We start from the raw sequence: 15,526 nt of genomic DNA on the forward strand, positions 1-15,526 counted from the left end.
AAGACATTTGAATTTGTTACTGCATTACCAGTTATGTTCTGTAGTACTCACAGCAGAAAACCTGTTAATGCTACTCTGAAGGATACTATGAGTGCTCCAATTAAGCAGTAATAGCAATTAGATTTGAAATCTCTGAAAGCAGTGTAAAAATAGCATTAATCACAGCTCAGGAATAAAAATGGCCAAAATTAGGGTTTTGTATGAAGTAGGATCCAGAACTGTCAATACACTAGTCAGCTTTACTTTCCCTATTTACAAAGTATGGTTAACAAACTCCTGTATCCATGGAAAACTTCAACAAGTCAGCTTCTCCCCACTATTTAAATATAGGAGCTCTTCCTATTGAGCTGTCTCTCTACAGAAAAGCTAAATGAACTTCAGCTATTTAGTGGTAAAATACAATTAAAAATCATAAGACAGTGAACTTGCATACATGTTCTGTATAATTGATGTTGAGGTAACACAAGTTCATTCTTTTCAGAAGTCCCTCAACTTCCAACCTCAGACATGAGCACTTTTTTTGTATTAAAAAAAAAAAAAACAAAAAACACACCACCAAAACCTGCAGGTTTTCTCTTTACCTTCTTTCCTTCTTTCATAACTCCCTGCTACTCATCCAAATTGCTTTCCTCTCTCTACTGCATTGTTTTATAAACTGCATTTAATCCTGGGATGTTAGGGGATTGATGTGCCTGCTTAAAATGAATACAGGTGCTTAAGGTTTAGATGGATTCCCATGGGAATCCTAAAAGGTTAGAGGCACTTCTCTTAACACAAAGCAAAAGAGCATTGAAAAAGTATTGCAAAGGCTTTTAGTAATAATGGTTTTGTACCCCCCCCAAAAGTTATGCCACAGATACTTTTAAAATGTAATAGGATCAAAAAATTAGGACTTTGAACAAACCAACACCTTTCAGCAGAAAGCTACTGTAACCTCCTTCAGTTTTGTAGCATAACTATTAAATTCCAATATAAGATTACAGATCTATGTCACTAGAGATACCTGAATTGCTCTCAATACAACTAACACACACTAACACACACTAATGTAATTTTTTTCCAGATTTGTTCAGACTCCTCCTGTACACTTGTAGGTATAGGTATACAACTCCAGAAGCTTTTCATTCTTACAGCAGAATCATCTCACAAAACAGATAAATGGTAAAATCAAACACTACCAAGAGTATAATCCCATATAGGAAGCATAAATTATTAACTGTTAAATTACTCAACAGAAAAAATGCACAAATCTCAAATATTTCTCTTAATGACCAGATACTTCACAGATAAAGTAGAAAGATTAAATAGCACCACACCCAGCACTTTCTAGACTTTACACTCAAGAGTTGGAGGTACATTTCTTGCAGGTATGGTCCAAAGTCTGGAACATATTTTATTGCTTACAATGGTTTTACTGTAATGATTTAAAGCTCATGCAAATTAATGACATGAGCACAAAAATTTTACACTAAGCACAACAGTTTCACAAGACTGATAAAATATGCAGAGGTAAAGAAAATGAAAATAGAGTGTAACTGTCATCAGTGTGAATAAAAGTTAAACAGGTTAAACGCATGATCTTGAAATGTTACATCCTAAGCAAAACAAATAGAGCAATTTCAATGTTTAGAATACAGCTATGCCAAGAAAGATTAGCTGCTGTAAATATTACCGATTTCTATGAAAATGCCCATAGCAAAAAGAAAATTTCCGCACTTACAAAGTCATAGGAACATTTCTAGAGTCACTCTGAAGTGAGGGTGCTACACGTTTCCATTTCAAGAGAAGTGTCACCAGGAAACTCAGTTACCACAATAAAAGCCTATTACAACCACATGTGTAAGAAATGTTATTTCCTTGGATGTAAAGGAAAAAAAAGGAATTAATTTTTCTAATTAAATTTTGGTTAAACGGTTTGCATTTCAGCTTTCCAGACCCACAAAATGCTGTCTTTTATTCCTTTCATCTGAACTTGAATTCAAAAGTAGTGTCTTAGACCTTTATGCTCAAGCCTTTGGGGTGATTGACTCTTCAGTCACACAGGTATAAGCCAAAGAACTTACACAGGTATAAGTTTTGGTCTAAATACTATCACACTTCTTGCACTGAAGCACTTGGCTTTCACCCAGTCCACAACTTTCTATTCTATGCAAAATAAAAAGGCAGGAAAGGGTGGTTCTATGTTGCATGTTTTGGGTGTTTTGTTTTTTTCTTTTTCTGAAGCCAAATTAGAACTAGGTTTTTCAAATCATTAAAAGGCATGTTTCTTGGAAAAAAACCAGCACAGCAAATTCAGGTTCAGCTCCATCATGCACTCTTATTATAAGCATCAAATTCTTGAACAAAAGACAATTTCAAGAAGATATAGTAACTCTGCAAATACATTAGATATGGAAGAAGACCTAAGTATGAATTCAGTATTATCAACAGTAAACACCAGTTCTGACCTACCTGTCCACAAATTGACTTGCATTCTGTTGTTTTGGGTGGGGTGTTGGTTTTTGGTTTTTTGGGGTTTTTTTTTTTTTTGGGGGGGGGGGGGGGGGGCGGCGCGGCAGCACGCAGTGGGGGTGTTTGGGGGGTTTTTTGTTGTTTTTTTTGGTTTGGTTTGGTTTTTAAAGCCTCCGTTTTCAGGGTATTTGATTCTGCTCCTTTGAACAAAATATGGTAGCTCTTCTTGAAGCACAAAATGGGACACAAGTCCCAAAAGAGCATCTCATTTTTACACCTCAAGCTTCCAGGTAAGTCGCATGCCAGACAGTTCAAAGAGCTGAGCGTTACTGGCAAAGCAACCCTAAAAACTTCCTCCACAGACTGAGATGTGGTACTGCTTTCACAACTAAAGCTCTCCAAAAACCAAATTTCTAAAAGCGCTGACAACAATCTTCCACTCAAAAAGACCATCTTTTCAGTGGCTTCTATGCAGATTGCTTTCTTCAGTGATCTATTTGGCAGTGGTAACATTCACCACACAGAACAGAAATTTCACTTTGCCTTCATTGACCCTGCAGAGGAAAGCATCCTGAGCAGGAAACAGGAAACCCAGCATATTCCCCAGGACTAGACAGGAAGAACATGAAAGTCATGAGAAACCATCAACTTTAATAATAATAAATAAATAAATAAAAACACCCTCTTTTCTAATTAGAAACTAAAGTCTACAGTTATTTTTCTACCACATGAAGAATGGGAAGTTGCTAAACGACTGAATGCAGCCCTGGGAAGAAGCTACATCTGCATTCAACCCCTCTCTGCTACTGTTTCGCTGCTATTTTCAGGAACCCTGTCATATCTGCACATTTAGTGGCTGCACCCAAAAGGACAAGTGAGGCAATTTCATCACTGAAAGGAGGTGCTGGTGTTACTGTAATCTGAATTACGTGATAAAGAAGGTAGGTACTAGAGGACGCTTTGTGTTTGGCTTAACTTGGTGCTAGAAGGCTTCCTTTCAACAGCCCCTAAAAGGAGATGGGTGCTTAGTAAGGGACAATAGTTAGGATATAGCAGATAGTGATTTCTGTACATACATTTAAAATATCTTCTGTTGGTATGATCAATATAATCGATTGATATAATTCTGCTCCTGATGGATGAAGAGCTACAGAACATACGCTTACAACTGCATCACTTAGTAACTCTTCCATTTTATCGAGCTTTATTTTAAACGCATCTAATCTCTGAACAACTTTTTTGTGGTATTTGAAATTCAGAAAGTATTATCTCTAAACTGAAATAGAGAGCCTGTCTCAAAACTTCAGCTTCTGAAATGCTTGAACACAAGGATGAACATGACAAATAACAGTTGTTACTTCTCTCCAGTTGGCTCTAGTTATATAGAGCTTTATGCTACAGAAAGCACAGCATTCAATTTTTTCTAGGGTTGTTTTTTGCTTTAGGTATAAAAAATAATTGAGCTAAAGAAGCATTAAATTGGTAAGTTAAAATTACCCAAAACATAGAAACGTCAGGGCTAGATTGAGTGCTCCGTTACCTCATCTCATGTATGCGCTCAATCCCACTTCAGCAAGACTTCTCTGACAGGGTTTTCTGTTTGCTTCGTAAGATTTACACTTCATTTAGCATACAGGATTGATAACGAATACAAGAAAAGGTACAAAACAGCAAAAAGTTGAAGGCCTTGTCCAAATACTGAGTTTCGCAAGGTGCTGAGATAATTCTAGCTATCTTTGGAGACAATTTTTGAGTTTCATTCAAGACCTACTCTAAATATAACACTGTAGTAATGATATTAATAGAAGCCAAATATTTTAATTTGATATTTTATTGAAGAGTGAATTTAATATACTAAAGCTTCAACACCAGGACTCAACGACTTCTGGTAGCTTTAAAAAAGAGTTTGTTATTTAGGATTAAGGCAGTGAATTGTTTCATAATTTTTTTTTGCTTAGTTTAATATTTTCATCTATTAATGCAGCATTGTTTGGATTTATTATTAGTATTTAATGAGATTCTTTAAGTGCATACCTCATTTTACAGAATTAAGATTTTTTGCAGATGGAAGAATTAATTTGCTTGAAAGACAAGACAAATTTTATTTATGCTGTCAGTCTGATTGTTCAGGCTGCCTCCTTTAAAAGTGATAATTGGGATAACAAATTCCATCAGAACTGAAACTCTCACTTTTAACTCCATGGCATGATTCCACTAAGAACCCCTCCACAGCTGGGAACAACTGGGTGTGTCACCCCTAAAGAGCTGGGTAAGGAAGTGCTTAACATTTTTAAATAGTGACTGTGCCGACAACTGAGAGTCACTAAGCTTGTATTACATTCTTACTTTGATAGAACTAAAAAAAGAATCAAATGCAATATTAAGACAACCGTGCATTAGTATTTAAAAAAAAAAAAAACAACCACCAAGCTGCTGGGCTTTAAAATAACATCTCCTCTGCTTAAAAATAATCAAATCCTAGGCTAAAAAAACAAAACAAAAAACCTCAAACATACTGAAAGAACTGAAGAGAGACACAGATGCATTTACACAAATAACTAGCCACAAAACAAGGAGGTATGCACATGACTGCTGGACATGGTATGTGAGGAATAAATCCATCTGGATAATCTTTATTGGAACACATGACACATTACTGTACTATACCATTGAGCAATAACTTCTGCAGATTTACAGAAAGACTGAACTATAAATCTCAGACGTTAATCCACACTCCCATTTTCATTGGCAGAAAAGAAACCATCCATGCCATGCCAGTATATTTTTCCACATCACCCGACAACTAATCTCTTCGCTGATCTGCCAAAGCATAAAGTTCGCAAAGCTTTGAACAGCGACCAGTAATTTTAACCAGCCCTCTTCATACAGACTTCTAAACAATAAAATTTTAAGGAGCTTTTTCTTTGCAAAAAGGATAATCGCATAATCACTTGGAACCAAGAGTCTGGATATTTAAGAGGATTCTTGCCTCTCCTGTCCCAGATACTAGTAGTAATTACAGAGGAGGGTTTCGCATTATGCCTGTGCATCATCTCAGTTGCAATAAAAAACCAAAATACAAGTGAAAGTTGCAACCTCATTACCAGATAGGAAGATTATTTCTTAGTACAGCTTCTGGCAAGACATGAGTAACAGAGGGTCTTAACTCAAATGACACAAGAACATTACACCACGTACAAATAAAAAGTTTGGTATTTCTTAATGACTTGAAATGCTTGTTGATGAGACAGAAAGATAGAGTGCTATCGGTAAAGGTTCAGTGAAAGGCAGCATGCATACTCAGAAATGAGGTACGAGGAGAAAATAACTTTTCCTGTTGGGAAGGGAGCCTGCCCAGGTGGGACAGGACAGTGGACCGAGATGCCAACAGCCTGAGGGCATATGATTTCCCACAAGGCATGAAGGAGCAGGTACCACACGCAACTGCCAGGCAGTAGAGACAGAAGGAACAGAGGGAACACCTCTTCATCATCCTCTGAGGGGAGGTGTTCCACCTGCAGGACCTTCCCAGCACCAGGGGCATCAGGGCAATTAGACAAGTCTACAGAAGGCCAAGCGCGGCAGGGACGGAGATGCAACCTCCCAGCCAGTGTCAGAGACTGGTTTTGCTCTGACGTAAGATGACAACTCTCACGTCCTCCTTACCAACAGAAGCAGACCCATCCTTTTAATGCTACCTTCCTCTCGCCTACCTTCCACATACAAGGAAAATCAGGCATTTTCTTACGCCCAGCAGTACATATGCGTATCCTACCAGCGCACTGTTCTCAGCCATCCCAGCCTGAAAAGCTGACTGTTTAAGCAACAGTTTATTTAATCTATTTTGGGTAGATAAAAAGCACGTGTTAACGGTGGTGCAACAGCAGAACACAGCAATACTGCCGAGGTGTCCTGAAGCACGCTGCTTCAGGCACATGTTAGTGTTATCCTGTACAACCTATCGCAGCTGGTTTAAGATGTGGGCAATTAGCCTCAGGTGATGGCGGCAAAATTAATTTGCTTAGGAATGTTAGAAAGCCAAAACCAAAATGCAATCTTTTATAAAAATCAGCATATAAACAAAGTTTTCCCTCTCTGTGACAAGAAATTATTTACTTTTAATGCTGAGTCCAAGGTTAACAGAGGATAACATGAAAGCAAGACATGAAACAGTATCCCTTTTCTGACGCCAGACATCCTACAAGTTTTGAAGAAATTTGCAATTCAGCTTGAATGGTTGAAATAAGTAATTTCTATTAAACAATAATAATAAAAAAAGATCAGATCAAGTTCCTGATCAGACAGCACTTCTCTCCTGACACACACACGACTCTCTCTGGCAACCCTCTGAAGACCAGCTTGCCCGCTGGGTAATCAAGTGATGCATAATTAACTTTTCAATGGAGAGAGTTATCTTCATATAACTTATTTCCTTCATTTCTTGGAATAAAACTTCCCTCTTGTCCCTCCCCAAACTCCTAAACATGCCAAAATGTGCTAGCACAGTTAGGTTACCACTTTACAGCGTGCTCAGATACAGAAGTTTTGAATTACTCTGTAAGGATTTTACACACACTGTGGGACTACCATATGATACATAATGTGTGGAAAATCAAACTTACGTTGAAACAAATTAAAAGAGCATGGCTATACTGCTGGCAGCTCTTTCGACTTTAACCCAGACCCCTTGCATTGCTGTCCGTAAGAAGTGCTCAACAGTTAAATCTGGGTTTTTGGAAAACACTAATTAATCCATTGCCAAGTAGGTATGATGTAAAACCCCCATTGCCTTGTGACAACTTCAAATTCCAGCCTTACTCTCTGCTCCCAGAGCCACGGGAAGGGAACCGGCAGAGCTGAAAGGACCCAAAAAAAGCCACCAGTTACAGACCCATTGGACGCATTTCATGGCTGACCTCACCTGGGCACTGTAGTTAACGTAGGGACGTGCTGGACAACATACCTTGCACAACAGTTTGCTAATTTGACCTCCCGGGGGTTTCAGCTTGTCACTATTGGCACTGCTGAAGACCAGCTCCTGGCAGCCTCCAACCCTTCCCAGCTATACTCTTGGAGCACACCTCCACCAAAGTAACTTTAGGAAGGGTTTTGTAGATAATTAAAGTGTGGCAGAGGTTACCAACCCTCCCGCTTCTGGCATAACGCAGGAACCAGTAGGGAGAATACCGGCACCCTGGAAAGGCACCAAGTCCCTAAACGTCACACTAGTGACATTACATTTCGGGTATGAGTCAAAGATTGGAAAACATGTTGCCATCTCCAGTATCAGACCTCAAAATAGTATGAACTTTCATTCTGAAACTAGGCAGAGAGTATGTCAACACACTACCACCCAATCCACCTACAAGAGCTTTCTTTCTAATTAAAGCAGTTATGTGTTATTTCACAATATTTTTTTTCCTTATATTTACAGAAGGATTACTGCCTATTCCTCTTTCATAAAACTGGTCATTTAAGACAGGAATCAATTCTTAACATTTAACCTGACAAGTTTCCAGCAAAGCTCACTAAAGCTGGTTTGTTTTTTTTTTTGGGGGGGGGTGGGGGGGGGGGTGGGGGTGGTTTTTTTTGGAGACTCAACAGTAAATTCACCCTTTCTACTGACACAATAAAAACAGCTAATACTGTAACAAAGCAAGATGCCCAAGACGATATTTTTCCATGACAGAATGACACATTTCTCTTAAAACACCTGTTAAGTGTCTGTATATTAAAGCTCCACCTGAATCTCTCAGAAGCTAGTAATAAAACTCATGTTAGGAGACACAGCAGTCCTGAAATTTGAGAATCCACTGACTATATGTTTCAGAACCAAATCTCTGCTATTTCACAGGAAAACTCTCTTCTCTGTAAACGTAAGAATTACCCTTTGTGCAATTCAGTACTTGGTTTCTACTCAAACACACACACACCCCTTGACAGATGTGACATTCAGTGACAAACACCTGATTAAAATTCAGAGTGGCAAGACCAGCGGTCCTTTAGAAACACCGTAGCCAAACCTCAGAGCCATTCAGGTAAGTATCTGAAGTACCACCTCAGCCTTTCAGATTCCACATCAGTAGTGTCAAAGCATAAAGGGAAGTTATGCTTTCGATAGCATTTAACAGTTAATTTTGCTCCAAGTTTAAAATAACCTGAACAGCTTCCGTCTCATATATTAAATGCTGTAAATATTCATTAACAATTAGTTTGCTTGTAAGGCATAACGCTACTTCATTTTTTAAATGAAATTTGTGCAAATCTTATCTATCAGCCTTAACAATGCTTAAACCCTCACCACAGCATTCAGAACTGCCCGTACGAGATTAAAAGAAGAATTTTCCATAGGCAAACATTAAAAAAAAAAAAAAGAAAGAAAAAAAAAAAAGACTGAAACAGCTTAGAGGGAGAACGGGAGGGAAAAAACAAAACCAACAAAACCACAAAACTCACTTGACTGTAACTCGATTGGACAAATCCTGAAGATCTCCTGGGTGAAAAAGCTGAGCTTCTTTCAGTCCAATATTTTCGCACGCTTTCAGAAAAACATTTATATTATCCTGCGAAGAGAAGTAGAGAGCAGTTGCTTAGTTAAAAGCACTAAGCAGGTTTTGCAAGATGATTAGTGTGAGCCTCTAAATGTCAAAGTCCAGCTCACGGAAATAATACTGAAAAAGCAATCTTCTGGCTCATAAACGCAGGTCGTTCCTCATGCACACAGGCACGCTGGTTTGCGATCGCGGTGACTGAGGGTATGTTAACGATTACCTGGCATAAGGCAGTGGCGAGCCAGTAGGCAGCAATCTCCACTTTGATGTCAGCTCTGCTCAGCAAACAAACGCCCTCTTCCTAGCTTTGCACGACAAGCCTCACCTCTTGCCTTTAAAAATAACTCCAGCTACTGACATTCACCACCCCGAAACTCTTGGCAGAGGAGGAAGAAGAGGAGGGACACGCTGTTTCTATGCTCACAGACCGATGAGGGAATACTGCACCTGGAGTCTGTGTTTGGTTGCTGAGCAAAGCTCCAGAGACAGAAACCAAATCGTATTCAGCTCTGCTGCTTCCTTACTTGGGGGGGGGGGGGGTGTCTCTCCTTTGTGTTCCTCCCCTTCCTCTCCACCCCCCCAGCTCACACCAATATATAACAACATATAGGTGCGGTGTATTACAGCACCCACTCACTGCACCTGCTGCAGACCAACCGAATAGCAAGAACAAGGTTAAAAAAAAAAAAAAAAAACAAACAAAAAACCCAAACAAAAAACGATCTAGAGAGAGATTATACAACTTGTGAACTCTTTCCACTTCATAAACAATAGGCAATAGGCAAGAAATTCCTTCTCGTTAAGGCGGAATGCTATCAACAACAAAAGAATGTGCCCTCTTGAGCACTTGCTCCCTTCAGCTGGAAGCCAGAGGAAAAGGTACACGAAGTTACTTCATAAGCTACGCACAGCCCTGTCATTCAAAGGGTTTGTAAGTCAAGGCACTGGTATCAGAGTTTCACAGTATGGAAAAGCGCCGCTTCAGCAATTTAATACACTTTAAACTTTTTTTTTCTTTTTTTGACCCGTAATCACTGGATGTAACAATTATTCCATCATTTAAAATCTATTATAAAAAAAACCACAAAGAAAACAACAGCTGCTTCTAATACAGACTTTAAAAAGTAAAACAAATACTTCAAAACAAGTGAAACAAACGCAAGAATCCCCACAACCTTCAGTTCTGAAGGTCCCTAGGATTCTAGTACTTCTTATCAGTCTGTAAACATGGCTTCATTCAAGGAAAGTATTTGAACAAGGTATTCCCCTTGCAGGCTGCAAGCTCCATGTTACCACATCTGAAAGATCTCAAGTGTGTCACACCGTGAAGGTTATGTCCCAATGCCTGACTTGGGTTGTGCCACGGTGGCGGCTGTTCTGCTGCAAGGGGATGCGACATGACAATGATGATAGAATCATAGAATCATTTAGGTTGGAAAAGATCTTTAAGATCATCCAGTCCAACCATTAACCTAACATTACCAAGTCCACCACTAAACCAGTTAAGGGTAGAGTAGCAATTTCATGTTTCCTGGCTTGGTGGCTGGATTATTTTTAATGAAAGTGAAAACTACGAATCATTCAGGTTGGAAACGAACTCTAAGATCATCAGTCCAACCATCAAAAAGTGTTCAAAAAACAGGTAGATGTGGCACTTGGGGACATGGTTTAGTCTAGTCTACCCTTGATTGGTTTAGTGTAGACTTGGTAGTGTAGGTCAATGGTTGGACTGGATGATCTTAAAGGTCTTTTCCAACCTAAACGATTCTATGATTCTATGATCAACCCAACACCACCATGCCTACTAAAATGTGTCCCAAAGTGTCATGTCTACCTGTTTTTTGAACACCTCGAGGGATGGTGACTCCACCACCACTCTGGGCATCCTGTTCCAATGCTTGACCACCCTTTCCGTGAAGAAATTTTTCCTAATATCCAACCTAAACCTCCCCTGGCGCAGCTTGAGCCCATTTCCTCTTGTCCTATCGCTAACTACATGGGAGAAGAGACCAACACCCACCTCACTACAACCTCCTTTCAGGGAGTTGTAGAGAGCAATAAGGTCTCCCCTCAGCCTCCTCTTCTCCAGGCTAAACAACCCCAGTTCCCTCAGCCGCTCCTCATAAGGCCTGTGCTCCAGACCCTTCACCAGCCTTGTTGCCCTTCTCTGAACACGCTCCAGCACCTCAATGTCCTTCTTGTAGTGAGGGGCCCAAAACTGGACACAGTATTCCAGGTGCGGCCTCACCAGCACCGAGTACAGGGGCGCATGATGGGGGACACGATGTGGTAGCAGAGGCAGCTGAGAAGGATAGAGGACAGGTAACCTCACCTCAGCACCAGCTCCTGCAATACCCCCAAGGGGGTGGCTGCACAAGTGGCCAAGGTAGAGCTTCATGCTGGGGATGCAACCTCAGGAGGGGTATTTACTTTTCCTCTCCATGCAACGCCCCTTTTTCCTTTCTGTGCAATAGAGGGAAAGCTGGCTAGATGCATCAGCTTTATTCAATTAATATTTGAATGTCACATTAGCACCAAAACCCCAAGGACTTGAAAAGGCATTATTTCTTCTGCATGCAAGAGGCCAGAGGTTAAAGTCCCATTGCAAGAAGAGGAACTACCTGTTAAAAAGCAAAACACATCCAACTACCAAGTCAGTGTTCAGGGGTCTGGGGAGTCTGACAAACAGGCAGGTAAGGCAAAGGAAGAAAGCAACAGAGCAAAAGAAACAAGTAGTTGCAAGGTAATGAACTGAACTGACACCAACACCAAGGCAACATACCCTGATTGGTCTGACCAGTCGTCAAAACTCAGAGTAAACTCCCAAACCGATGGGTTACGTCAACTGAACTGTGGAGAACGAGCACATTGTGTGGGTAAACAAGGAAGAAAAGTCAGAGATTTAGAGAAACAGATGTTGCCCACACCCCGAGCGCAATGAAAACAAAGCAGAAGGGTTGCTCATCAGTGGCTGCTCAGCTGCACAACCACCAAACAATTGGCACAGGAGAGAATTAAATGAAAAGTATTTGAAAGTGTCACAGCAATTAAACCTATCAAACATCAGCCCTCTGATAAATAACACAGCCTACAAGAACATCATCACAAACATGAGTCAAGACCTTCAAAAAGGGGTCAGAGGCAGGGGGAACTAACACAGGAGGCAGAACACAGCTAGTCACGGTGCTCACTGTCATGCAGGATAAAACATTCACAATCTGCTTCCCCCCAGCTGCCAAGCCAGCAGTTTGATCACTCCTGCCATCTTGCAGGTGACTGCCCCAACACCAGCCCTCCTCTGGTCAGGGCCTGGAATTCACCCCCAAAGCATCAAGAGGCGTTACCCAAAAGGCTATTGCTCAGGTTTGGATATTGACACAAAAAGGTGTAATTTCAACAAATCAGCACTTCTAAATACTGTCCTTGCCAAGTTATTCTTGACCATCCCTAATCATCATAGTAAATCACTGAAGCTATGGGTTTCAAAATAGCTAGCAGCCATTTTACACTCTACTAGAATAATGAACCTGAAAATGAATTTCAAATAGCACCACAGAAATAAGCAGGGGGAAAAAAAAAAAAAATGACAAGTTATCAGCCTTGCAATTAGATTCACCATTAGAAATGTGAACAGGAACATTGTTCCATGATTAATGTGCTCAAATATAGAAGCCACCATGCTATTCCTTTTACCAATGTAACCATACTTTAATAAGGCTAATGGTCGTTACCACTTCAGCTCCAAAGGGTATACTGCAACCTGAATCTCATTGTAGTCCACAAAAAGGATTCTTTTTAAACATTCAGAACTGAAAAGCTTGGAGAAGAACACCACACCAGACCTATCTCCTGGTGACCACAAGTCACCCAAGCAGTGTGCGTGAGAAAAAAGGGTTTCATGCCTGTGTCCACAACCCTCTTCTGCCACCGAGGTCTTCCCAATCTCTGTAAATGAGGTCAGGCCATTTAAATTTAAGAATTAAAAATTAAATTAGCAGAGTTGCAGAGAAAAAGGAGTATCATGAGAAGACAAGGGACCTACATAATGAGAACAAAACTTGGTTCCGTTACACCAATAAAATGGAGCACAAGAGGCAATACTGCTGCCATCTACCAGTACAAGGGGAGCAACACCAGAAGGGGAGAGAGCTGCCTAGTCCAAAAGCAAGGATACATGGTCAGACAGATCAAATACATTTATGTAGAAAACATAAGGTTTATGACCATTATAAGAGAAAGCTTCTGAACTGACTAACAGGGACAATGGGGACAAAATCAACTAGATGATTTTAATACAGAGCTTGATCAATGCATTTCCATGAGCATCTGAAGTTGGAATTAGCATCATACAATTACAGGTCTTACATCACAACAAAAATAAAGCCTGAAGTCTTAACCACAAAATTCAAGTGCAATTCATTTCTGGTATGTTATTACTACTTCCAACTGTTTTGGTGGGAGGGGGTGAGGAGGCTGGAAGGAGACTGGTGGGAGGCTGGTTTTCTTCCCCGGACAGCACGCATGATGAAATGGCAGAGCATTTCAGATGCTCCCAGCACAACCTGAGTTTCCCACAAGCTATACAGACTAACATTAAACGCACAGCACAGAATGCTGACTAGGTAGAGCTATTACCATTCAGCATTTCATTTTTGCCTCAAACTTCAAAGTAAACCACACCCAAAAACTCTGCAAAGTTGTAACATGAGAGCCAGAGCCAGCAGTGGGAAGCAGGTCATCCATGAGCAGGCATTTAAATACCGCTGTTTGGAGGAATGGCAAACAAGCCCTCACACTTTCAGGCATACACCTGCCTTTCTGGTCCCCACGGGCCATCACTAGCCGCAAAACCTTCCCTCTGCCTGTTGCTAAAGCATCCCTCTCTAACCAGTATTGAGAAGGAAACAAAATGCCATGCCCATATTGAAAGTGAGACTGTGGTCCATGCCCTCTCTTCACATCCTAGCAGAGCAGGGTTGCCTTTCTCACTCCTGCAACCTCATGGACATGAGGAGAGGAAAGAGCTGAGCCTTCCCTGTCCTTCCTCACCAGATTTCAGCATTGCTTCTGCTCCTAGGCAAGGGGCAGGGGGGCTGTGCCAAGCTCTGCACCTCCAGCAGATGAAGGGGGTGGGAAGAGCAGGGCTGCCGCTGCAGCGCTCATTCCCATCACTATCCTCCAGACTACAAAGAAGAAAGAAGCTAGTCACTGTATGGGAAAGCAGGAGAACATGGACACCTTCCTTTAAAAAAAAATAATAATTAAAACAAGTAATTAAACAATCGGCATTACAACTGGCAGTGGTGCTGTGTTTGCACCTGTAATCAGCTCCTAACGTATGTCACCATGGCAAGAACTTGAGACAAAGTTGATGCAGCACTATGAAAAGGAAGACAACCGTATAGCACTGGTGAGGTGGTGGTAGGGGGGGGGAAGTACATCGGTTCCTCAGCACCTGAAAAAAACAGGGAAGAAAGAAAGAGCACTTCTATAACGGAAAAAAACCATAGCATGAGCAACAGGGAAGTGAGGGAAAAGACAAAAGTAGAGATGCAAAAAGGATCAAGAAAGAGTTGACCTTTAGTAGAAAGAAAAAAAAAAAACCAAACCCAACCTGAGAAGGGACATACAGTGCGTAAAATACAAAAAGAATTTTAAAAATCTCTGAAGTGGAAGAACATGAAGTGAAAGGTAATTAAGAAGAGAGGTCTCCATAGAAGAACGTGTAAATACCATCTTATTTTGACTACTTATGTGTAATGCAACATCACACTAAATTCAGCTTGTATATTTGAGCTGCAATTTAATTAAAAAATAAAACCCTCATTATCATGATTATCTGGGTGGGGCAGGAATATTAATTTAAACAAGTGTGTAAATACAGTTGCTTTCTTTAGGGTGCAGCCATGCTGTGTGGTAAGCCTGTCTTCTCCCTAGTTAACTGTTTCTCTGAAGCCCCACGCATGCACTGAAACACAGCGAGATCTCGGAGGTATACAAGTTATGGCACATCTTTCAATTCACTTGGCATCTGGGAGAAAAACAATTTAATTAACACGGTGTTTTTCTGTTTTTCCTGGCTGCATCAGCCAATAAATGAAGACAGTCCTCCAGGTTGTCTCCTACTCTTATGCAAATACCCACCATTTCAGTTAAAGCTCTTAGTTCTACTCTTTGTAGGGGTTTTGTTGTTGTTGTTGGGGACTTCAGGGTTTTTTTTTTTTGCAGAGTATAAAGGGGAAAGATGGAAACAGAATTTCATAATGTTACCCTATGCTCGCAGGACCGTGAGGCATACTTGCATGGAATTTTTACAGCATCATCCAGGCTGTGACTTGGTGCCTGAAATTGTTTTCAATTTCCAGGCTCCCAAAAAAGAAGAAAGGAAAAAACCCACCCCACTCAGTACCTACAGTGCCTAGCAACAAAAACTTTTGACATTTCAGGAAGAGAGACTGAAGCATTTTTTTTGGCTACAGAATTCTGAAAATCATTTGAATAGATCATATTTAACAGGCATGTTT

At 40.6% G+C, this 15,526-nt stretch overlaps 1 protein-coding gene across 1 annotated transcript in view; it reads right to left on the reverse strand.

The window, feature by feature from the left end:
- The window catches only part of LMO7 (LIM domain 7), a 130,605-nt gene that overhangs the window by 63,630 nt on the left and 51,449 nt on the right, over nucleotides 1-15,526 (reverse strand). Inside the window, exon 4 of the mRNA XM_075724619.1 lies at nucleotides 8,908-9,014. Coding sequence (XP_075580734.1) covers nucleotides 8,908-9,014 — 107 coding nt within the window. The remainder of the gene's footprint in view (nucleotides 1-8,907; nucleotides 9,015-15,526) is intronic.

The sequence above is a fragment of the Pelecanus crispus genome, chromosome 1, assembly GCF_030463565.1.
Source record: "Pelecanus crispus isolate bPelCri1 chromosome 1, bPelCri1.pri, whole genome shotgun sequence".
Classification (NCBI taxonomy): domain Eukaryota; kingdom Metazoa; phylum Chordata; class Aves; order Pelecaniformes; family Pelecanidae; genus Pelecanus; species Pelecanus crispus.